Here is a 25,200-nt window from a genome sequence, read left to right as displayed (position 1 = left end):
CATGAACAACAGTATTAGCACTACTTGCCCTAGCAAGCACCACTAATGAATGCTATTTTGCATTTTAAAGTTTGACATTTTCGGTTCTTGGACACAGATACAATGAACTCGTTCTTCTCGCTTTTCAAAACCATTAAACAAAACACACTTAAGTGATGATTACAGAGTGAAAAAGTATAGCCACTGGACACGGTTTAGTGGAAGAAAATGTCCTTTACCTCTTATAATACAGTGGTTATTGTACACAGAGCAGATTGACAGTAGTGGAAAATCAGCTTGTTTAACGTGTGGTAAAAAAAAAACTCTACCACACTTAAGGTTTTGGGTTCACTCTCTTATATGAAAAAAATGTTGTGTTGCATAAGGGGAGTGATGGGGAGGGTGGTTACTATTCTCTCTTTGACAGTCCAGTTTTTAACCACACACTAATACATACCGTAATAGAGAGATGGGGAGAGAGAGCGAGAGAGAGAGAGAGAGAGAGAGACACACACAGATCACACAAGGACACCCTGAGAGGCCTGCTAATGTTCAAAACACATTCCTAGAGGCATTCCAAAATTCAGGCGGGATTTAAAACTTGAAAGAAGATTTCACAGAGGAGTCACTTTAGGACGCAAAGCCGTATACATTAACTCTCTTACACACATACCCACACAGAGACTTTAAAGAGCCTTGTTAACCCCACACAATTACTTTCAAGGACATGCACTCTGATACTGGAAAGTCTGAATAACAAGAACCACCGAGAATAATAAGCGTGTGTGTGTGTGTGTGTGTGTGTGTGTGTGTGTGTGTGTGTGTGTGTGCGCGTGTGTGTGCGCGTGTGTCCAATTTTCTATTATATCAACACTTGGGTGATAAGACATGCACATGCACTCACATAACCTTTACACAAACAGATAGGTGCAAGCAGGTGCCAACACTCACACAGACTGATTGCAGGGTTAATGTGGGACAAAGGTGTGGTGTGTGTGTGCGTATGTGGGTTAAAGGTGTGTTGACTGCTAAGACTGTTACATTTTAGCCTATTTATGCTTCTCTATAAAACACGCAGACAAACTGAATTCCGATGTGTGTGTGATTGAAGTGTAAAATTGTTAAAACACAACTTCTGGCCCACTGAATAGTTTAATTGACAGACAGATGTCTGTGATTCATTCGCTCTATTACACTGAAAAACTCACCAAGCTCATAGAAGAGTTCGATTTCTATTAAAGGGATAGTTCACCCATAAAAACTGTGTCTTTATTTGCTCAATATCAATACTATACGAGTTTCTTTATTCGGTTGAACACAAAAGAAGATATTTTGATAATTAATGATGGTTGACGGTACCCATTCACTTTCATAGAATTTGCTTTTCTGTGGACGTCAATGGGTACCTTTAATGAGTGATTACTAGGGATGCCACAGTTCTCAATATAATATTGAACGGCTCGGTATGACCTCCACAGTCCAATACATGCATATAAATTGCATTTATGCGTTAAAATCTGTCGGTTTTATTATTGCTTGCGCATCTGTTCATGTGTCTGCAAATCCACACGCCTCCCCGCGAGGAAAATATCAAGTCATAATGTGCTACAGGCGGCTAATTATTCTTGCAATGCTAGTGTCAGATTTCACACACGTTCTGCAATGGCGGGCGGAGAAAAGAGACATCAATGCAAGGTCTTTCAAATCTATAGTGTGGGTTAATTATTTGCGCAGTTGATCGAGTAGATTGAATACATAGTCAATGCAAAGATGCAAATAGACGCAAATTCACGTGGGCCGATCCGAATGTGTGCTGTTTGCCTCAAACCCTGCAAGTTCAAAAACTGAAAAATATATGAATATATGGTGGTCTGTGTACTAGAGGTCGAACGATAGTGGATTTTACAGATACTGATAACTATGTTGATCCTGACTTGCTGATAACGAATTAATCGAACAATCGTTTTTTAAATGGATACTGGATAAAAACAAACATTACATTCAAAGCGAAACAGTGCTGAAATGTATTACAAAAGTAATAAAACAACAGTACTGAAAATGTGCTAAATGAAATAAATGTTTAAATAAAAATATATTATTAATATTATTATAATTAATTATATTAATAAGTACTAAAGTAAATACTTTTGTGAAATACTCCCACTGTTAAAACTGAAATTACATAAATGTATATTATATGTGTAGTCTTGTACTTTATTTGCTTCCGTTTTAACACGATGTATCAGGCATAACTATAGGGTGTTTATAAAATATCGGTTAATAGTAAATACAATAGTATGGAAAAAATGCTTTTATCGACCGATAACAATTGTTGGCAGATATACTGTGCTGCACAGTACATCTCTGGTACATACAGACTGGTACAGACTGAGTCATCTTCACAAAAATGAGTAGCCTGTGTGACTTATGTACACCAGGTGATCTGAAAATGCAAATAAACTGTTTCCATTGCAGTTTTGCAAAAAACTTTTATTTACTCAGCCTAGCCAACAGCCATGATAACCCAGAAGAACCTCCAAGCATCTACATAGCAACCCCCTGGCAACCAATGTAAAACGTGCTTTGGTATCAGACCAGCATTAGTCAGGTGCATATTAAAGAAATGTGAAGAACATGTAAAATCCAGTTCTGTGCTCCAACTCAATAACAACTCTATGAATCATGGCCTGCCAAGGCTTCTGGTTACACGAGACATCTGACACGCCGAGCTATAACAAGCCATTAGACATAGACGTGCTGGTTCACACCTGTCAGAGTTCTGCAGGTATGCTAAAAATTACACCCACTGCCCACACAACTGTTTATCAGTCTCCACATCTGACCTTTACCTCACGAGTCCCCTGCTTTCAGTTTCTTCTTTCGGCTCGTTTGGTTTCACAAGTGTCATTGAATATGACAGCACTTACATAAAGGAGAGGGAAAGATTTCCTCCTAAGACTTTAACACGTCTACAAAATGTGCCTGTGCCTCTCACCAGAACACGTTCGAACTTTTTTTGCACAAAGTTATATCTAGGTCAGCTCCATTACGAATAAATCGCTGTTGCACAATGGCTTCCACAAATGGCTCTCTTTCCCAATCCCAGATTGTCAAGACTGCTAAAAATACACAAAAGCTTTAGGGAGGAAACTCATAACAATTTAGCATAACTCTGGATCAAGTCTGTGATCACAGTGATATCAATGTTTGTTAAGATTTACTGCTTATAGTAAAGTTGACAAATGGATTACTCTCATTTTGACTCTCTCAAACAATTTAACATCTGGTTTAAAACAGATTTGCATAGATATCTTGACTTCTTAATTTAAAGTGTAATATGAATATAAAAACTGTTCTTTGCTTTTTTAAATTATTTTCAGTGTGCCAGGTGCATCCTTAATTTTAGTTTTCACATTAGAATTTTCATTTTGGCACATCACTTAGAGATATTTTCAAGTGCTCCATCTCTTGCTATGAATATCCTATCAACCTCCTGTTTTTTGAATGCTGTTCTGTCCACAAGGTAAGACTGTTCCCATAGCCAGGATTAAACTGCAAATACCAGTAAATCTTCTGCTAACAACAACTTGTCTATTCATGTACGATTTGACTCATTTCCTGTGTCCCATAGTTCCTGCGAGGAACAGAAGAGTGTGAGGCTCTCCAGCAGTCAATAAACACTCTTGATATTGGCACTGTGATGCACACTTGGCAAAACCTGATACAGTCTGGTGACACCTAAAGTTGTAAAGCAAAAATAAATGAATCTAACAAAGTGTGAGGCAGCAGTATGTTGCTACACAGACGGTGCATATATACATATACACACCCTCACAGAGCCCCTGACCTAGAAAAGAGAGTTCCTAAGAAGTTGCAGAGACACATGAGTTATTCCAAACATCTGCCTGTGCCGTTTACCGTTACACCACATACACATTCACATTCCCTCTGTCTCTTCCTCCTCATTAACAAATAAAGCCACAGATGCAAAGTCAGAGGTTGTGGTAATCCTGACATAACTCTGAATCTTGAAGATGCTTACAAATCAAATTGCATCTACACAAAGCGTGCTCCCAACAGTCCTTTGTGCTGTGGTAAATGGCTATGCTGGCTGCTGTGATGAAAACTGCAACAGACATGTTGATTTACTAGGTCAATAAATATGGACCCAGTATTAATCTGCTGAACCGACTTATTATCTCACTTTTCTACAGCTGGATTAATCCATGTAAACATGCAGCTTCCTTTTTAACCTAATCCTACTATAACACATAACAAAGCACAAGCCGGAGGACTAGCTCTTAAAGGTCTTTGTTTGCAACATTGGACATTTATTTATGGTGAATTCGCGCCATTTGCAGGAACGAGACGTGCAAATGAGGCGGAATCACGTGTATTGCGCCACGCTAAACGCCTCATTCGCGTCGCGAGACTTCCAGAAGCGCATCAACGTGTCTTCACATTGACTTAACATTGTAATAACTTGCGCTTGACGCCTCTACCGCGGTTGGTGTAAATGCAGCATTAGGCCACTATGCCACCATTACACTCTTTCCCCGCCATTGACAAGTTAACTGTTTGATTAAGAGAAAACGCTTCCCTGCCAATTATACGCTATTTTCCACCAGTTGGCACTCTTACCCAACTTATAAAACCCGGAAACAACTCCATAGGGCAAACAGTAAGAACTCTGTGTATGTTTTGTCTTTGTTCTGAATCGAATCTCTATTAAAGTCCTTCACAAAAATGCAATTATTTCAGCTTTTTGCTCAAAATTTGGTATTTTTGAAGAAACCTCCCCATATTTGAGAGGTGATGAAAAGAGAACAAATTAAGTCAGGGCGAAACTTTTTTTGTTGTTGTTTAAAAGCAGAGGGTCTGTTCTTTCATTTGATATATTGTATGTTTATATATTTAAAAAAAAAAAAAAAAAAAAACATTTTCTGGAAGGCATTCAACTTTTGTGAAAATCATAAAAATGCTGGCAATGGCTGGCAACTTTTTAAAAATGCTGGCAGGGAAAGAGTTAATGGTATAATGAATATATATCATTTTATTAGAATACAAGCAGAGAGTAAAATAAATTTGGATGTAGTATTAAGGAAATAAAAAAAATCAGCAGGCTTTCTTAAACCTAAATGAAATTTAACTTTTATTTCTAATACGAATCCAATGACTTCAGAACTTGAGTCTCAATAAAAGGGTTCAAGATGTGCTTATTGCATAGAGATGTCACACAAAAATACTGACTTTTGCCTAAAGAAGCGATTTTTTTCTTAAAATGTTTTCCCAAAAAATATATAAATAATATATAAAGCTGGTGGTGGCCTAATGCTACGTACACACCAAACGCGGGGCATCACGATATCCGCTCTAGATTACTCCTGGGATTTAACGTCGTGTATATGCAAATTTTTGAAGACGCGTTTGAGGTAAATAGTGCGTGTTTTCACGGTAAACACGCCGCCCATATCATGTCATTCGCATCGCCCCACACGAGGACGCATTTGATTGCGTCTTTTCATTGACTTTGTATGTAATCTACACTCGCAAATCATTGAACTCGCGTCTGATGTAAACCCACATTAAGACTTTTTGCACAGTACTGTACATTACCCAACATAACATTAACTATGCACAGTACAGAATCTCCGCAGATGGAGTCCATCATCCAGGAGTTGTTCAAGGACTCTATACAGAGAATCTGACATCCGGCTCATTTGACTACTGCGTCTTGCATATTGTGCAAGGAAGTGTATATGTTCAGACATAGGAACTGCAATTTTTATGTCTGGCTACGGCTAATGACCATCTGCGAATGAAAATGCTAACCTTTGCCATTTCCTCAGCTCCAGGCACAGTGAGAGGCTGACGGTGAGCCTGATGACGAATGAGAGCATCTGCCCCAATGTCCAAGCGAGGCCGTTTCATTTCAGAGTAATCCACCTCTGATTGGCTGTTGGGATCTTGCAGGTAAATGTGCTCATATCGGATGTGGGACTCTTGACCTCTGCAGAGAATAAAAGAGAGTGAAGAATTATGGTTAAGGTATAAAAGAAGAGAACGATTACAAGCAACAGAAATGCCTCATAAGTGAATATGAAAAGAGAAATAAATTACACTTCCACTTTGTCATTGAGGAAGTGAAATATGATGCTTACAACAAAGTATTCTGGCAATTGAAAAAAATGCTTTTAAGAAACCAGGAAAAAGGAATTGACTAGATTGAGTAAAGTGTGTGGTCTATACCAAAAAGGAACTAGACATAAATGCAAATGTTGCTTAGCTACACAAGACGCCACATGCTTTGAAAGGAAGAAGCGCTTTGACCCTTGTTTAACAAGCTTTTTTAGACATGACATGTGAACGGCCATGGGATGCAATAATGTATATCAAGATATCGATAATGTGTTTAGAAACCATATCACCTTTATTGAAAAAAAAATATTTATATTTAATTATTGTCCAGCCCTTTAACTCCATTAAATAGTTAATACGGTTAATTGAATTATCACGTAAACACATGCACTTATTTAAACAAATAAAAAGAAGTGGGAAATGCATGACAGAGAATAATTATAGAAATAAGTTCATAGAATTAATTAAATGCTATACATTCATATAGTGTGAGTCAAATGAAACACCCAGAGATTACAAACAGCAATTAAAGTCAGGTTATGAACTCATTAATTATTTCATGAATCAACAGCTTACTACTGGCTGCCCAGACGACAGAGGAGCGTAACCATGACAACATTTGGGTGCAAGAGCGACAACACTACCGCGCTGTGCTTGGTACAAGAGTGAGCCTTTTCACACCCGAGTGTGAAGAATAAATTGACCTTGATGCTCACTATGATAGTGCCAAGCGGACTCATACATCATACGCATCACCACTTATTCATGTTGTAGGTCAACCGCACATCTTTCCTTCCTGTCCTACAGGTTATATTGGTGGGTCCGGTTTGTGGTAATTGACTTGTACAATGTAATACATTCACTTTTCAAAGCTTTGGTCTGATGTTACACAGCAGCAATTAGTGGTTGTGCATCAACTTGTCATGAATCACATGGCCAAACCCAGATGCAATCTAATTTAATTTTTATAAGAAAAGCTGCAGAACTTAGTGGAATGGATTTAAATGTGTTAAATGGAGATGATAGCAGTACATTTTTGTTGGTTGCAGAAAGCATAATACAATTAAAGATGTAATGTGACGGCATCTAGTGGTGAGATTGGGTATTGCAACCAACCCTTAATTTCAATTCCACAATGAGAAGCTACAGTAGCTGCCCCAGGACAAACATATTGTCTTCTGAGACAACATAGAGATGAAACGTGCTATATAAAGCAGTTTGTCCATTTAGGGTACCCTAGAGCGACTTCCATATAAGGGGACCTGCGGTGTATGTAAATAAAAACAGCTAATTTTAAGGTAATAAAAAATATATAGTTCAATGTGTAAGGTCTTTATAACCCACTCATAAAATTGTTATGTATATTAAATTGCATTGTATTTCTGTCAAGAGATCCTCCTAAAAGTTACACATTGCATCTTTAATGAAACCTGAATGGATTGCATTGCACTCCTAAAGCTAGTTATAAGGATCAATGACGTGACGTTAATTATTTTGTGTCCGTATGGTTTAATTAAATGTAAAAGGGTTAAAATTTCTAAATAAATTAGCAGATTACTTGCATACATTCTCTTTTTTGAAGACCAAGTTTAACATTTCTGGTTTTATTTCATTTTGAAAGAATATTTGGAATATATTTACAAAAATGTCAATGTGGTGTAACCGGTCTGTGTCAATTGGTGTAACTAGTATTTTTTTTTATAAAAATATAAATATATTCATAAAAAATGTGGAATAAAATATAATCATCTAGTTTAGTGTAATATGATTTTTTTACATACATTTTTAAATAATTTGTAAAGAGATTATTCAGAAAACCGAGCTGTTTCCAGCATATGTAAGGACAAATATAACAAAAACACATAAAAATTTACATTTAGAAATAACTAATAAATATTTTTTTTATTATTACGCATACATGCCATCAAGGTGGATAAAATATTTAATATTTCTCATTCTTTGGCACAATTGCAAGTTACACCATTTGACATTTTCACGTCCATGTAGTTTCATAAAAATGGTGCAAATGTATTTTTTATTGCATAAATTCAACATAAATACACTAAGTGCATTAAAATAAAACCTTTTTTTGAAAGATTTTTGAATTTTTCATATTGCCAAACCGTTTGTCGTCACCAAATAGACATTTTGATGTTGAAGTTGAATTAACATTTTTGCAAACACCACAATACTAATAACATGTTACTCAAGTTAATTAACTCAAGTAACTAGTTGACTACTTGTCTGGGTGACTAGGTGACTTATGCTAGCATAAAAGCAATAACATGATTGTAATGTCTTATTATCATACACACTGTGACTAAGGGGGGCAAAGAGCATGTGCATGCTTTGATGGAGACCAGAACAGGGCTGTACTTTGTATGTTCACAGGTGGTTCACAGGCCACACGTACCTACTTCCTGTGGCTCAGACAGATCAGGGGAAACACATAAGCACAAATGCACTCAATAACCCCTAACAGCCACAGTGTACCTCTCCCCCACTAAACCATATGTACACACACACACACAGTTTCACAGTCAGACTCTCCCTTCATGTGCCAAAGCCAGGGATCAGACACATGTGACACACATATGCATCTCAATAGCCCTAAACCCCAGACATCTATGGATCTTTAGAACGGTAAATTCTCCACGGATCAAATAAACAGTTTTGACTAGGCCTGTAAAATATTGATAAAATACATGAATGTGTGTGTGTGTGTGTGTGTGTGTGTGTGTAGTGTTTGCAAACATAAAATATAACCTATAGAAATGATATTATATAAGTATATCCTAAGAAAACTGCAGTGTGAAACTGTATGTGTGAATATGTGTTATGAAGAGAGTAAGTGTGAGGGTGTGTATAAAGGTTGTAAATTGTACTCCACAGAGAACAAGTACATGTTTATCTCTCAAATTAATTGCATAAAGTCTAGTCAACCCAGTTTATATAAACAGTTCGCGTTTCAAGTTGATACCAGTATCTCGAGACTACAGAGATAGGGTCTGAGATTATCAACTATCTTAGCATGTTTATACTGCCAAAAAAATTGTAGAAGAGTGTGCGAGTTTGCTCGGGTCACTGCTCTAGTGCACTTGCTAGTGGAACTGATCTAAACCAGAGCAAAAGGCAATGCGTACAACAGAAAAGCATCTGTGAGCATCGGAGAGGGAAAAGACACAGAAACGCTTGAGCACACACGCTACCCAAAATCCTCCAATTTTCATCACGCTTGACACTTATATAATCAAATCATCACACTGCAGCTTTTATCCAGACTCTCTTACTCAGTTTGTGTGAGTGGGCAAGATAATCTGATCCGCAGGCAGGATGTGTCATACACAGAGTCACACACAACAAGAAATAGAGAGAGTGAAAGCAAGAGAGACAGAGAGAGGTTTTAAACAGCCCAAAGCCTCATTCTAAATCAGGGACAGATCATGCATGCTTTTTAGCGTTGTGCTATTATAGAAGACTTTTGACCTTGTATTGCCGCCAATCTCTGTCTCCCCTTTGACCTTCTACTGCTATTACTCCATCTCAGTCTCTTTCTTACTCTATCACTTGTAGTTAGCAACCCTCAGCCTTTATATCAATGCCTTTGATCTCTATAAATCCTTCAGTATCTTTCACTCCATGGAGAATAAAAGGAACTACGACAGGGAAGCATCATTTTCACTTCCATGACGTACAGGTATTAGGGATGCTCACATTGACCGTTTAACCGTTAACCGAAGGTAAGAATTTATGACCGGTTAACATTATCAGTTAAAATAAAAAAATATTTGTTAATACATGGTGCGTGTAGTCATGAGCCGACAGACATTTAGCCACTTTTCTATCTGTAATTTGTGAATGTCCTGTAAATGACACAAATTATTGCTGCCCTGACGGTCTGATAAAGTAATAATTTGTATGAGAAATCATTTGTATGCGTGTTTGGAAGCTGAACGGAGACGCGCGCGTGTCCGCGCAAGATGACGCGTTCCGTCTCGCGCACAACCGGACAGACGTTCGGTGATGGCCTCTGACCCTGAACATAAACATCTCTCTTTTTGCACAAACGGAGAAAGACGACGCAAAAGCAAAACTTTCTGAAAAGCATCCTGCTTTAGAAATGACCACTGTGGTAGAAGAAACGGAGACAATCTGCCCTTTTTGGATATTAATCCTCTGGACCGATCGCGTGCTTTTTAATAAGGTAATGTTGCGTGAATATCTGATAATGTATGAATCCTGGTTCTGTTGTTGATCTGTCGCTGCTGTTTGCACGTTCAAATTAAATCTTTTGTTTTTACAAGTTCACAGACAACCGTCAACTGTATTTTTACTCAATGACAATTTCATATTAAAATCTTATAAGTTAACGGTTAATGTTCGGTTTAGAAGCTACGGTTGTCGGTCGGGAAAATTAACTGATATGAGCATCCCTAACAGGTATCTGATCAAATTATGTCAACAGAATTAAAGGCTTTACACAGCCACCAAACACAAAACTAGACCAACAAATAGTGTTCCAGCAGCATGTGATGAATTTGACCATCTAAAGCAGGGATGGGAAACCCTGGTCCAGGAGGGCCATTGTCCTGCAGAGTTTAGTTCCAACCCTAAATAAACACACCTGAAAAATCGAATTCAAGTCTTCGGGATTACTTGAAAATTGAATTGAGGTGTGTTTGGTTAGGGTTGGAACTAAACCCCCCAGGACAGTGGCCTTCCAGGACCCAGGGTTCCCCACTCCTGATCTAAAGTGTCTGAAGCATATCTAGCTAAATCTTGTACTATTATTGTGAAAGCTCTCTTATTTCAGCTTAAGCAGAAGCAACTTTACAGTTGCGATGCAAATTCGATACTAAACACAGTACATGTAGGGGCTGTCCACACGGAGACGCGTATCACTGTATACTAGGGCTGTCACTTTTGTGAAAAAATCATTTTCGATTTTTAATATAAAAGTGTTCATTGAATCGATTGTAAAATCGATTTTCCATGTCTAAAAAAGACGTTTCCATTTTCAACGCCAAATAACAGACAAATGTAAAGAGAGCGCCTGAAACGCACAAGTCAGCAATATTTCTTATTCATTGTCATTAAGCTTCGTGCAAAATAAAAAACAGCAACAGTAGTGCAACATTCTCCAAAAAAATATCCAGAGTGGACTGCTGCCATAAATGAAAAACATTACTGCAGGCTTCTCAACCGGCTGCTTTTATGATTTAGGCAATTCAAAAATTATTTTAAATAATGATTCGATCGATTTCAAACAACTGTTCAAAAATGAAACTTTAAATAGACTTACTTGAAGTTGAGAACATGCTGTGTATTTTTTTATTAAACGTAACCGACACTTAGGCGGCACTAGGCAGGCATAATGAAATGCGCAAAAAGACTAGGGCCATTACAAATTATTGGTCAGGAAAACAAGTCGATCAACATTTTAGGGGTCAAGAGCAGAGCGCTTTTCATTCACTATATGTCTGTTGAGAAGACGCACTCCGACCGCACTGATGTCCCAGGGAAACTCGGGTACTTCGTTGCCAGTTGCGTATTTCGTACTGCCAATCTTCCATCACAAAAGCGGGTCGCTGTCAGCTCGCAAGGGTGGCTCCTTGTCATAACTCATCATCTCCTGTAAAGTCACAATTTCGACGCTCTCTCGTGTTGCACAGGTTTATTGACGTTGTCCTCCATTTTCTTTGCAAAACACTAGATGCAGCGATTGAAAGCGTGAAACTATAGGTGCGTAAAATTGCTGGGTATTTTCTGTCTAGCTTTCGCACACCTACTGCACTTTCGGAATTCTTTATTTTCTTTTTCTGCTTGTTTGTGAGTTTTGTTACAACTATATTTTTAACTGTTTAATTCTTTTAAAATTAATAGTGTACATATTTGGTTAAAATCGATTGCCTATTTTCGTTTTCGAAACTTTTTTTGGTTGGTCCGATCGATTGTGCAATCGATTTTCGAACGAAAAGTGACAGCCCTACTGTATACGTATACATTTCTTATCTTATTGCCGTTTCATCCACACGGATCCGGCGTTTTGGGAGACTGAATCCACTATTTTTTGAAACCGGGTCCTAAAGTGGATAAATCTGAAACCGACACCCTTGCGGTTTCGTCTGTACAGCCAATCCGTATATTTTGTGAAGCGAAAACGTCATCACATCACGTGTCGGAAGCGTCACACCTAACAGCAACAACAATAACGGCGGACTACGTGATTGTGTTTGTGCTACAGAAGCTACTAAAGCCTACTAGTTTTATTACAGCAAAATCTATTGCTTCTATGCAATTGTGGTGACCAACAAGCGATAATGGACAACACCATACGTTGGTTATGCGCATGCTCAAAGTCTTCTTCTCCGTGTATAGTGTATATCTGTGGCAGAATTACAGCGCCCCGTTCTGGTCCGGCATATATACTACACCGCTTTCAGTCGGTTTCAGTGGTTTCGTGTTTATGGATTATTTTTTAAGAGCAAGGAAAAAAAATGATCGGATAGGGAATGCACCGGCTTCATGTGGACATAGCCTTATACTCTGCTATCTATTGTCCCACACACTTTAGTATTCAGTTAATCCATTCTACAGTACCAGCAGCTCAGGAGACCGCAATGGACTTTAGCCACTCTCTTGTGAGAACAGCCTGTTTTACTGTACCATGCTCCGATTGGACAGCTTAGCTCCTATACATACACACCACATTCACAATACAGACTCCAATGAAACTTTTCAATTCTCATTTCACCTACTTTAGGATAGTAGTCCACACTGTGCTTCTTTTATGGCATAAAAAATATCTTGCATAAAATGTTGAAGTCCTGTTTACACTGAAATATGACATCTCGCAAGTATAATATGTTACTAACTGCATCTTACTTTGTAAAAGATGAAGAGTTAATATTCAGATAGATATGGCCTCTGTTCTTATAGATTCAGCTGGTATAGACATACTCCTGAGATATTAACCAGTCGTTCCTCCTGGAGTAAGAATTTAAAACTCATTCTAGGAGGCAATTCATCTTTTAACTTTGAATGTGCCATTCTAGGGTGTTATAGGCGAGTTTACAGGACGCACGTGTGGTGACGCTATTATGCATCTGGTTGGAACTTTACTTATGGTTTCTGTTTGTTTAATGGTCTGATAATTGCTAAACTGAACTCTTGAAAAAATACCTCGTCGAAAATAACAAATGTTTTGCTTTCCTAGGTAATCCAAGTGTTGTTTATTTTGCTGGTTATATAAATAAACTATGGTACTTTAAACGGATTTTGTTGTTATTTCTTCTTAGCGGAGTTTACCGGAAGTTACGTGTGTTCCACGAAAGCCGTTTGTTTATGTTGTTCCTGCTGAAACCATCTATAAAGGTATTACAAGTGAAGTTCATATCTGTTAAAGCTAATATAAGCAGACCAAAAGGGCCATTCACATTATAACGATAACTACAAAAAAATATAGTTTTAAAAATCATTTTATATTAAAGAGAATAGCGGAGTTAACGATAAAGATACAATATGACAACATCATTTAGCAGCTGTGTAAATCCAACAAAAAACAGCTTATTGATACATTTGTGAACAATAACTTTTAAAAAAATTAAGGAAGTTAATGAGATTGATGCCAAATGGTTTGCGAGAGTACTGTGCCTTGCGAGCAAATTAGCATAAAGTTATCGTTCTAGTTTTAGTTAATGTTAGTGTTACCGTTATAATTTAAAACGGCCCTTATAATTTGAACATTATAATTTGAATTGAATGAGATTTCTGTATAAGCGTAGCTATCAGCTGTGATGTTGCAGAAAAATAAATAGTTTCTAAAATAGAAATGTTGCAGCAACGATGGTGGTTAGAACAAAAACTCTGATTAATATTGAAAAGACACCTTTTATCATGTCATGTCTAGTAAGGACACAGTGTAAAGCAGCATTTCGATAAGATTAAAGATTATTGGACACTGAAGTATGACATTTTTGTATGTTCATATTTGTCATCCTAAATATTCAAATAGCATCTTCATAACGCTTTCACTATTCAATACGAATGGATGAATGACATTAGCAACAAGCTTAGCTAACTTTAGCACAATACGGTATAATCTTTCGTACACACTTTGTTTTGAAATCAGTACCTGCCATCCTGTTTTCCAAGATGTTTTGCAATCATCTGCCACAACCTGTCTTTAGATTCGTTCTCTTTGTATTCCGCACTCTGTGCTGCGAGATGAAGTCAATCAACTTGTTAGAAACTATTCTGCATTTTGGCGTTCACTTGCACAGTGGCTCTGAATTTTTGAAAACCCTCTCAAAATGCTTGCTACAGATGCAAAATATGCAGAAAATGAAACCCGATCTGATGTTGGATGACATTTTAGGAAGCAGTGTGTAAACGTGATGGACACATAGTGAAGTCGTATTTATTTTTTAGCGAGCAAAAATATCGGACAACAATTTCAGCCTTTTTTTAACCAGGAAAATCACTCAGAGATTAAAAATCTCTTTCACAGGAAAGTCCTGACCAAGTGTGGACAGCAATTGGAGTCACAACTTACAGGTTGAAACAACAAATGTACAATTAAACAATTGCAAATGGACTCCGTGTGCAAACTTCATTTTATAATCAAATAAATAATCAGAGTAATAGTCCTCCTAATGCTGGTCTTTGTTGTCATTTGTCTTTGCCATAATTCTGAAGGGCTCGACAATAAATTGTGGTCAGAACTGGCAACTCGTCTGAAGGACGTGAATGTGGTCAGCACTGAATGTCAATGTGAATGTCAGTCTAAGACAACTTTGGCAACCACAATATGCTTGTGTCTGCTTTTTTACCTTTCATTGCCTGGCTGAAATTCAGACAGAAGGGACGGTCTGCGGCGGTGAGGTTGGGACAGGGACGCATGGGGCAGATGGGAACTATAGTCCCGAGCAACAGTGTGGTAGTCCACCAGTCCACCAACATCCTGAAATAAACAAAACAGAGCATACATCACATATAATGTGTAGTGAAAATGAAGGTGACTTAATCAAACCAAAGCTAAAAATTTACTATTTGGGTTAAATACAGACATTTTTTAATAATGCACTTTTGGTTACAAAAAAAACATGATCCTAGATCAGTGTTAATACTCAGTATAATTAGTCCTTTGCACAAACAATTATTTATATTTGAACTATTCATTTTCATAGCCCACATGAGCAACGCTAATAGTGGCAGGGTAACAACTGCAGTCATAACAGCAGGTGAAATTAAGATATGAGGATGAATGTGATTTTTTTGTGTTGAATAGCGTAGGAAAAATTCAAGTCAGTTGTATAGTAGACAAGGGACATTTCAAAAATGTACAATGATGAAGGAAATGTTGCACACTGAAAATATTGTCCAATTGGCTGCTAAACTGGCCAGAAAGGAGTAACACTAATTTTGATCTTTAGAAAAGTTTATAATAAATACAGTAATCCCTGGTTAATGAAGATGATGGCTGAGGGTCAAACCCCATGCGATAAACATGTCATTATCTCCAGTGAAGCAAGATAATCCTTTGTTGTCAAATTATGGCCTGAACTCAGGATGAACTAACTATATGTACATCCAGTGGCGGCCGGTGACTTCTCTTCTGAGGGTCGCAAATTAAAAATTTGTGTTGGGAGTGTCATGTGTGTGGCTCGTCATATCAAAATATGTGTTTGGTGCGTCATGTGAACCTATGTGCATCATACATCAAGTCAAAATACTGCTACACATGCGTCAAAAGAGTTTATTATAAAAAAGACACTCATTTTCACAAAATACTCGCAAGACACTATGCAAACATCTCTTTAACCCCTTCGAAGCGTCTGCAGCAGGCATGTATTTTGACATGATGCATAATGCACATAGGTTCACTTGATGCATTGAACGCATATTTTTTCATGACGAGTCACACACATGACAGGGTACATACATACATGTTTTCACGAACTTCGCATTGTGCGCCCTCGAAAAAAAGAGGTTACAAGCCGCCACTGTGTACATCTCAAAATTAAGTCTATTATGCCCTAATTTACATCATCAGCACAAAAAGCTTAATTTGCAGATTAACAAACCACACAGTCCAAATGCTTTTCTAAAATTAAATGTAACAGAACGATTAAAAAAAGAGCAATACCGCATGGGTTCTCAGCTGCAGAGGAAGGGTGGCTGGACTGGGAAGGTGGCGGGTGTCCACAGCCCTCCGACCCTGAGGCAATGGCTGAGGGTGTGAGGACATGCTGACGATGCAACTTCCTCTACACACTAAAAGTGGGTGTGGTCCCAGCACAAATGCTGTGCATCATGGGGCACGGAGTCCTGGTAGTCACCGACCTGGAAAAAACGAGAAGGGAATACATCTTAAATGAAAAACGCAACAAATCACAATCTTCACTAACACGTTTTATGCAGCTGTTGCCTGAAGGGTTTTAGGGAAATCACTGAAAATCTCAGAGGAAAGGCAAAAAGAGCAATTGAAGAGTTTAATCATTACACCGAGAGAAATGTCTAGAAATGAAACCGTAAACGATAAAAAAGTATGAGAGAGAGAGAGAGAAATCATAGCCAACACCTGCTGCTGGCCGGATACATGTCTGCACACTGAGTAAATGAATAGATCACTCTGTATCTTCCTATCCTCATTAGGGCAGCTGGTGTGCTCTGTTGCATTCTGAAACCCCTTTTTTATAGGTACAGCCAAATTCTCCAAAATAACACAACTCACGGTGTATGACTAAAATGAATTTACATTAATGCCCTGAAGCTAAACACTATAACAATAAAATGGCCATAATCCAATATGCAACACAATGGTTTACAAACGCAGAGTGTAAATTTGAATTCTACCCGTTTCTCTGTGTCCTTAATATACCCAGACCATTACTGAACAGTCAAAGTCTAGGGCACCAAAAAAGGCTTTTAAGTATCAAAGGTTTAATGGCTTCAACCAGATGTGATGTTTCCTATAAGTTCATCAACACTCTTTCCACCACAACATGAACTGGAGACAGAAAACAGCTCCCGGTTCAAACACCAGGTGTTGAGAGGGCCAACCAAGCATGGACGATTTCCAGCAGGCAGTGTTCATAAAAACAGGGATGTGCCTGTTATCGTATGTGACCTTGTTAGTCATATCAGAAGCAAACTGTCCTATCAGTATCTAAAGTTAAAAAAACAAATCACAAGTGACCTACAGTGCTGTTCTTTGAATTAAGTAGATAGGTGATCTTACAAGAACAACCCAAAAAGATGCTAGCCGTAGGGTTGCTTTGTACTATACAGCTTGTGTTGACTTGCTTTGTTCAAATATACTTGGTGTCCCTGCAGCTCAGAACGCTCAGATAGGCTACTGGTAAAATATCAGGTCACAGTCCATCCAAGTTTTATGAACAATGTGGTGAAATGTTCAACTGCTGGGAAAAAGGTCTGGACAAACTTGCAATGTACCTTTAACATCAGCGGTAACCCATTGACTAATCAATAGATTTCTAATGGAATGTTATTTTAAAATATATCAAATACTTGGATTGGTCATCTAACCTACTAGGAGTAAGCGGTTACTACTATGAAGTCTTGATTAGCAAGGCCAACTATGTATTTTTCCAGACAGCTGATCTTTTAGTCGTTTAAGAGTTTGCACAGTAAGACCATGTCAGAAAATGCATGTCTTTCAAGTTCAGCCCCTTCAAAAGAACCGCAACTTCAGATGGCTGTCTATAGGGGGGTCGCACCGGACGCGCAGATCAGCGCTGGGGCGTAAAAAAAAACACACATTGTTTTCTATGAGTATATGCAGACCGGCACCGACTGGTGGGCCTGTCCGTGGTGCCCAGCTTTGACTCAGGAAGTTGCTAAAATCCCTGTCATGCCACAGAGAGCCACTCACATAGTTTAACATTAACTAACATCATATTTGTCCCAAATCATTAACGATTAACACTGGCTGCTAACGTATATTTAGCATTTTGAAGTAGATGTTATCTGACTAATGGCGCTTTTCCATTGCATAGTACCCCACGGTTTAGTTTAGTTTGGGTCGGGTCAGCTCACCTCACTTTGGGGTGGTTAGCTTTTCTATTGAGTTTAGTATCACTTCGCAGTGGGAGGGATTATAGGGGTGTCGTTATATTTACGCTGCCTACTGCTGTGACCCTGTGACATCATACAAGTGAAAGCGTCCTTATACATTCCCATACATTTATTTATTTCTCAGCTCCACAAAATAAAAATTGGCCACCACAAATAGATGTTTGCACATCGCGCTTATCACTAACGTTACCTCTGTCTCTCAAACACCCGACCTGTGGCGTCAGTCGACGGCGCTCCGCTGAGCCTCATTCAAGTTGCATTTAAGCATATATAATGCGGACGGGCACGTCGCGAATGTGCCGCCACAAACTGCAAGTCTGGAAAAAACTGTTATGGTGTCCCGGATTCTCAACCTGTGGATGTTTTTCATCGCTAAAAGGGTGTTTGGAAACTTATAACAGAACACAGATGTTTGCTCGAGACAGCGCAGGCTAGCAGTAAGCTAAAGCTAATATTTACATTATAGCGATGACGCTTCTATCAGACCAATCAGTGACCTACAGTGTTTTCGCGCCACGTTTGGTATCAGCTCGGGTCGCTTGGAACCCCAACGGAGGTGGTACGAAAAAAATTACCGGGTACTACGTACTGCACCCAATGGAAAAGCTCCCAAAAGTAAGCTGACCCGACCCAAACTAAACCAAACCGTGGGGTACTATGCAATGGAAAAGCGCCATAAGCTTGCGCTATTTAATGTGCATTTCCGGTGTACAAAACTAGGGATGTAACGAAATCTGAAAAAGGGTCTGAAATCGATTCGGAATCGCAAGGCTGTGACTCTTTGTTTCATGCACAGCTTGTGCGTGTACTACGGCATTTGGTCAGTAGGAAGTCCTTATCAATCTCAAATCATTATGAGTTGGAGTCGTTTATAATGTGCATTTAAAAAGCAACACTCGTTAAATAAAAATCATTCAAAATATTCTTTATTATCATGAAAATACCTGAAACAATTTGAAGAACAGCGATATAAATATTCCTGTAGACATTTCCTGGAATAGCGTTTATAATGCTACCTCTGTGGCACAAAGGTTGTTTCTGCATGAGAGCGCCCCCTGGCGTTCGGATGGGCCGGGATTTCCCCGTAATTCATTCAAATTCATTCATTGAGAAAACGCGCATTTGCACGGTTAATTGTTACACCCCTATAAAAACCTTATAGTTGTCCTAGACATCCGGTGTGCGACCCCCTTATGGCTATTGCGTCATATCTAGCTGTTTTTAAGTCCAAAATAGAATCACAAAACGTGTCTGATCAGGATCAGGTGAACCCAAACCATCCTAATTTTAGAGGGTTTTTAAGCCCCAAATTAAATTCACGCACAGATTACGGAAAATACACAGAAAAGAGTGTCTGGGGATTGTTTGATTTTGGTTCAATTCACACTGCCAATGATTTTCCAGAATCTGTGAGTACATGCATCACACACATCCCGTAAAGATCCTTAAAAGACATGTGACCCATTTAAAATCCTGTACTTGTTAGTTTTTCCACAGCATCTGAAGCAGGGGTGGGCGATATGACCAAAATCTTATATCAAGATAGGATTCCTTTTATATCATGATAACAATATTAATCCCGGGAAGGGTTTTCTTTTTCTTAAAAAGGTTTTTGTTACTAAAATCTTTAATGCCACAGAATTCTCACAAAAAACTTTTACAAGCATAATAAAGAAGACAAAAAACTAACAAAACTCAAGGCTCACTGAAGATAAACAGTCAGTGATGAAATAAGGATAATAAATAATATATATACACTGTATATCTTATTAAACGTAGAAAAGTAATTCGTCAAGACTTTTCAACTGTTTACTTTCTTAAAACCTAAATCACTGCGTTTATTAGGATACTTTTTGAGGCATGTGTATATTTAAGGCCAATAAAGTGGCAAAAATGCTCATGAGCTTCTCCTCTCACACAGAAACAGCATGCCCATAGCACTGTTGTTTGTTTTTCAATGGCTTAGAATAACTTGTTATAAAGCTGAGGTGCTTAAATACACGCACAAATGTTAAGTTTTCTTAAACACGTGCACACGAACATGTCGTGGGCGCGTAACCTCGATAGAGAAAATTTGGTTGACAAATTTCTACTGGTTTATCATACCAAACAGTTTATTTTCCACCCCCAGTCTGAAGTTTGCTTATTATCCGTGATTTAAATCTTGCAATTTCTTGTGTCGATGACATGCGTTTCCTCACTACGGCACAACCCTTAAGCCGCCTTTCCACTGCACACGACATATGGAAACGACAGTCGGAGTTCGTCCCCTAGTGGCGGTCGTAATGAAGTTTCACTTTAATCGTATATGGGAGAGAAGCTCATTTCAGCAAGAACATATGAAGACAAGATCAAAATAATAACATACCAGGGCTCCACACTAACTTTTTTCACTAGGAGCACAGTGGCCCCCAACTGAAAATTTTAGGGGCGCAAACAGAAAATTTAGGGGCACACACCGTAAATCAACATGCTAACCAAATATTCACATTTCTACTTATTTCCACTGTATTACTAATAAATACTTTAATGATAGATGCAGAAAGTACAATGTGCTGTTTCAAATTCAGTGTCACATTTTACTGTGCACTTTTAGAAAAAAAGGTCAAATTTACTGGTTGCACATGTGCGACTGGATGTAAAATTCAGTGGCACACTCTCAAATTTTAGGGGCAAAATGCCACCATTTGGGGGCAGTCTGGAGCCCTGCATACACAAATTAAATTAATAATGTATTTATTATCAGTAATGAAAAGTTTTTTTAAGGATTCAAGTGTTACTAATAAATTTAAACAAAAAGGATAGATAATTTTCCTCTCACACATAGTTTATGATTGGAATACAATAAAATCCATCACTTTCTGTCGGCATATCGCATGCGGTTAGGGCTGCACGATTAATAATTTTTAAACCGAAATCGCGATTCGGATGGGTGCGATTTTCGAATCGCAAAAGCTGCGATTATTTCGATTCAGAACTATCAAATATAACAATCATCTAGTACGCCGTTTTTGACAGTTCGCTTCATGCGCATTTTACGTTTGATGCAGTTTAAACCAATAGAGGGCATTAACACTGAGGTGCTGACTGAACTTCAGATAACGCCATTGCGCGAGCAGCAGTTCAACTCCCCAACAAAGTGTACGGCCAAATGATTTCCGCGATGCGGAATGTATTAGTAAATGCATACAAATGGAATTAACTGCACAACGCGGAATGTCATGGAAGTTGGCAGAATTTGGATTCAGTCATTTTTAAAACCCATTATAACTCATTAACCGGCAAATGAAAGGACAGAAATGCGCGAAAACATTTCCCTTTTGTGTAATGTTGGACTTAAAGAAAGGTGTATATACGTCCGTTTCTCGTCATGCATCGCAAACAATGACAAGCGCCTCATCAGACTATAAGCAGGTTACATTAAAGCCCGAGACACAGCAGACGAAAGAGGTACATTATAGTTTCTTGCACGCGCACATCCCCACCACTTTGAATATTTACAGGCACGAGGGTTCATGAAGCACGCACACAGAGAGCAGTCAGCACACGCGTGATCACTAAACTTAAGTTTTCTTTCTTGTCTAATTGAAGATAAACAGCTGGATGTTTATCAGTACATTAAAGCAAAGCGGTTTTAAAGCTGCCTTGTGTCTTAAAGTGACAGACAGTAACCGGGTGCTTTCTGTGTCAGAAATGTTTATTACACACCAAAAATTAAAATCACTCCTTACTCTTAACTGAACAAGCTTCTGCAGCTCCACATTTAAAATCGTACAGTAAGGACTGTGCAGTGTTTTATTTGTATTTTTTGCTTATGTTAAATCATAGATTCTAATAACTAATATATTACATAGTATCGGTATCGAACCAACAATTTTGGTATCGTGACAACACTAACACATTGTGTGTCGCCTGTGCCACCCCACGCATGCCAGCTCTTGCTTTCCCATTAAATTGCATGTCTCTCGCAGCCTACAGGGAGCAGGGCAGCACATGCAGAGCTGGCAACTTGAAAACAGTGTTTTAAGAAACAAAACAAAGGAGGAACCAAAAATACACAGGTGCTAGGAAACGCTGTTTTAGTAACTGAATAACCATTTACAATGACGGCACCTCTAGTTTATCTGAAACCATGATCAAACTCAAACTGAAATGTAAACAGAAACACTTCTCTGAATGAGCTTCCCCCTGTGGTTGCTGTATGTCACAAGATAAGACGTTCAAGCTCAATGCAGGAATAAAACCCCTGCCATTTTCAGGGGCCCACTTTGACATTAAAAAAGGGGCCAAAATACTATTCCTTCTCCTGCAACAAAAGGGGGTACACTATGTTCTTTCCTCCTGTCTGTCACGGAATGATTTACACAGTGTAGATGGCTCTAACGTGTTATATTGTGTGTGTGTGTGTGTGTGTGTGTGTGTGTGTGTGTGTGTGTGTGTGTGTGTGTGTGTGTGTGTGTGTGTGTGGTGGGGGAGGAGATTCAATAGTCTAGAAATGTTTGAAGCTCTGAAGAGGAACAAAACGCCTTTGTCATTCTGAAGGCTATCGACAGGCTCAGCGTGGACTCACACTTACACATGAACATACACGCAGTGACAAATTACTCATACACATCTCATAGAAAACTTGCACAGGTATGTTATGCTTTTCCCTTAGATCTTAAGGGAACGTTTCAACATAACATCTATGTTATGCATGTGTGGCAAGCAAACTGCAAGGTTTCAGATAGAGATCGGCCGATATATCTGTTTTCCAATATTTTCCCCGATATTTGAGCATTTTCCGATGATCATGATGGTTTTGTAATATCGGATTGACCTATAAGCGAGAGAATTGAGAATTGCGCGCTGAACGCATCTGAGGAGAGGAGCTCACAGCAGCAGCAACGTGCACAGCAAATATGAAGGCGACTTCATTAAAAGGTCTTTGAGTATACTTACTTTGCATATGAGGCATTTATAACACATCTCATCTGTGCATTAATGTATGTTATGTTAAATAAGTTGATATATTAAAAGCAATGTATGCAGCTTGTCCAAGAATAGAGACGAACTCACAGAGTCACGCTGATCCATAAAATCCGGTCCCAATAACGACGTTTTTCTTTTATTTATGCTTATCATTAGCATCGTAAAATCACGTTCATATTGCTGTTCACCTACCGGGGTTGAAGGCTGAAGCGTACAGCCACCACATGTAGCTAACTTTTAACAAGATTTACCATATTAACATTTCCCAGATAAACATTATTTTGCTAAAATATCTAAATAAATGTCTGTGGATTAGGGCTGCACGATTAATCGAAAAAGAATCACGATCTCGATTCATACATATAGGCGATCTTCATTTTAAATGACGGCGATTCACTTGCATTTACAGTATTTCCCTGTATTCAGTTTCTGCGTTCAAGTGTTCACGTATTTACATTACAACAACCCAAGAATATCAGTCAAACTTGCTAACACACACTCATACAGGGTAAAACCAAACCCTATTCATTCACCAATCAGACCCGATCGTTTCTCTCCTCTCTCTCATCTCATTTGCGGTGTTCCGCTGTCACTCGCGTGACGTATAACAAGGCGGCAGACCTAAACACAGTCGTTTACTTGGTGGATCTGGAGCGGCAATTTTCACAAAAAAGAGAGGATAAACGAGTGTCACTGTGGAAAATCCTGGTGGCGACGGAGAAAGTGAAGATGCAACAACATTGGTTTCGAAAAAAGGCAAGGAAATTATTTACCTCAGGCTCCGGACGTTTCTAAATCGGAAGCCTGCAACCTCAGGAGGTCGCATGCAGGCTGTATACGTCATCAAGCCTGGTTCATTTGAGTCAACGGAGCATTACATTCGCAAGTCATTAACATACTTCAACAATTTATTATTAACTAAAAATATTAGTCATCTTTATAACGTTAATTGTTAATATTCTGAAATTAGACAGTCTTTATGATGCGCAGTTTAGAAATGCGACCTCCAGAGAGGCTGCAGCCTTCACATTGAGAAACGGCCTCTTTGCGTTCCCCATTAGAAAGGGTTTTTCGCACGAGGGGAACATTGTTACATGTCTGCGTTTCTCTCTGATGCCTCAAAATGTTGATCTTTTAGTCTTTTAAAGGTTTAACGTTAGTGTTTTTAAAGTTTTAAGGTTGGCCAGTTTGATAGTACAAAAAGCACAGGTGCAATTTAACAGCTAACAAATTTTAAATTATTCTAAATTTTAAGGGGTCTAAAATAAGAAAAAGAGACTTTTAAGAAACGTTATTATAACTGAAAGTCCTGTAGCACATTTTTTAGTTAAGTGCATAATAAATGTTTTTTGTTAAAATAAAGAGAATCGGGTGAGAGAATCGGGATCTCAATTCCCATGGAAAAAATCGGGATTCACATTTTAGCTTGAATCGTGCAGCCCTACTGTGGATATTAAATAATTAATTATTTATTACCTCCGCAAGCGGTCACAGTTTGATACAGTTAATGTGCGAGTAAATGCATAGATAAACAGCGCTGTCAACAGCCATTTCATAAGCTATAACAACAAAATATTCATTATTCTGACATCAAATTAACATTACCAGTTTAGAAATTAAATGATATATAAGCCGTTTTGATTGTTACTTTCCTGAATGTAGTATTCCAGTCAGTGATAATATTTGTAAAATCTCTTTGCTAACTATTGGTTGGATTGCTGAAGGCTACAGGTTGCTGGTCAAGACAAAGATATTATATCCCAAAAAAGGCACTTAATCCACCTGTTTTACTCTATAAACTATGTAGAATATGCAGCCAACTCTGCTATACTTTTCCCTCTCCGTTACCTGGCATCCGCAAGCGCAAACTTTGGATCAGTCCATTTCTGACTAAATGATAGGGGTGTTTGGAATGGTCCATGTATTGGGAATATAGTTTCTACATTATTCATTAAAGACACACTATGCAGTTATTTTACCTTAATATAACAGCTTCAAAGTCATTTCGATGGT

The 25,200-nt window shown here is 38.4% G+C and overlaps 1 protein-coding gene across 4 annotated transcripts in view; it reads right to left on the bottom strand.

The window, feature by feature from the left end:
- Positions 1-25,200, bottom strand: part of ncor2 (nuclear receptor corepressor 2) — a 120,351-nt gene that overhangs the window by 64,472 nt on the left and 30,679 nt on the right. For all 4 annotated transcript variants that reach the window (XM_065247363.1, XM_065247365.1, XM_065247364.1 and 1 more), the window contains exons 2-4: positions 16,265-16,461; positions 14,949-15,079; positions 5,812-5,989 (exon numbers count right to left, since the gene is read on the bottom strand). In XM_065247363.1, coding sequence (XP_065103435.1) covers positions 5,812-5,989; positions 14,949-15,079; positions 16,265-16,366 — 411 coding nt within the window. In that variant the 5' untranslated portion in view covers positions 16,367-16,461. The remainder of the gene's footprint in view (positions 1-5,811; positions 5,990-14,948; positions 15,080-16,264; positions 16,462-25,200) is intronic.

This window comes from Paramisgurnus dabryanus, chromosome 11 (genome assembly GCF_030506205.2).
Source record: "Paramisgurnus dabryanus chromosome 11, PD_genome_1.1, whole genome shotgun sequence".
NCBI lineage: Eukaryota > Metazoa > Chordata > Actinopteri > Cypriniformes > Cobitidae > Paramisgurnus > Paramisgurnus dabryanus.
Note: the sequence above shows the minus strand (reverse complement) of the source record. Positions and strands in the feature narration are given on the sequence as shown.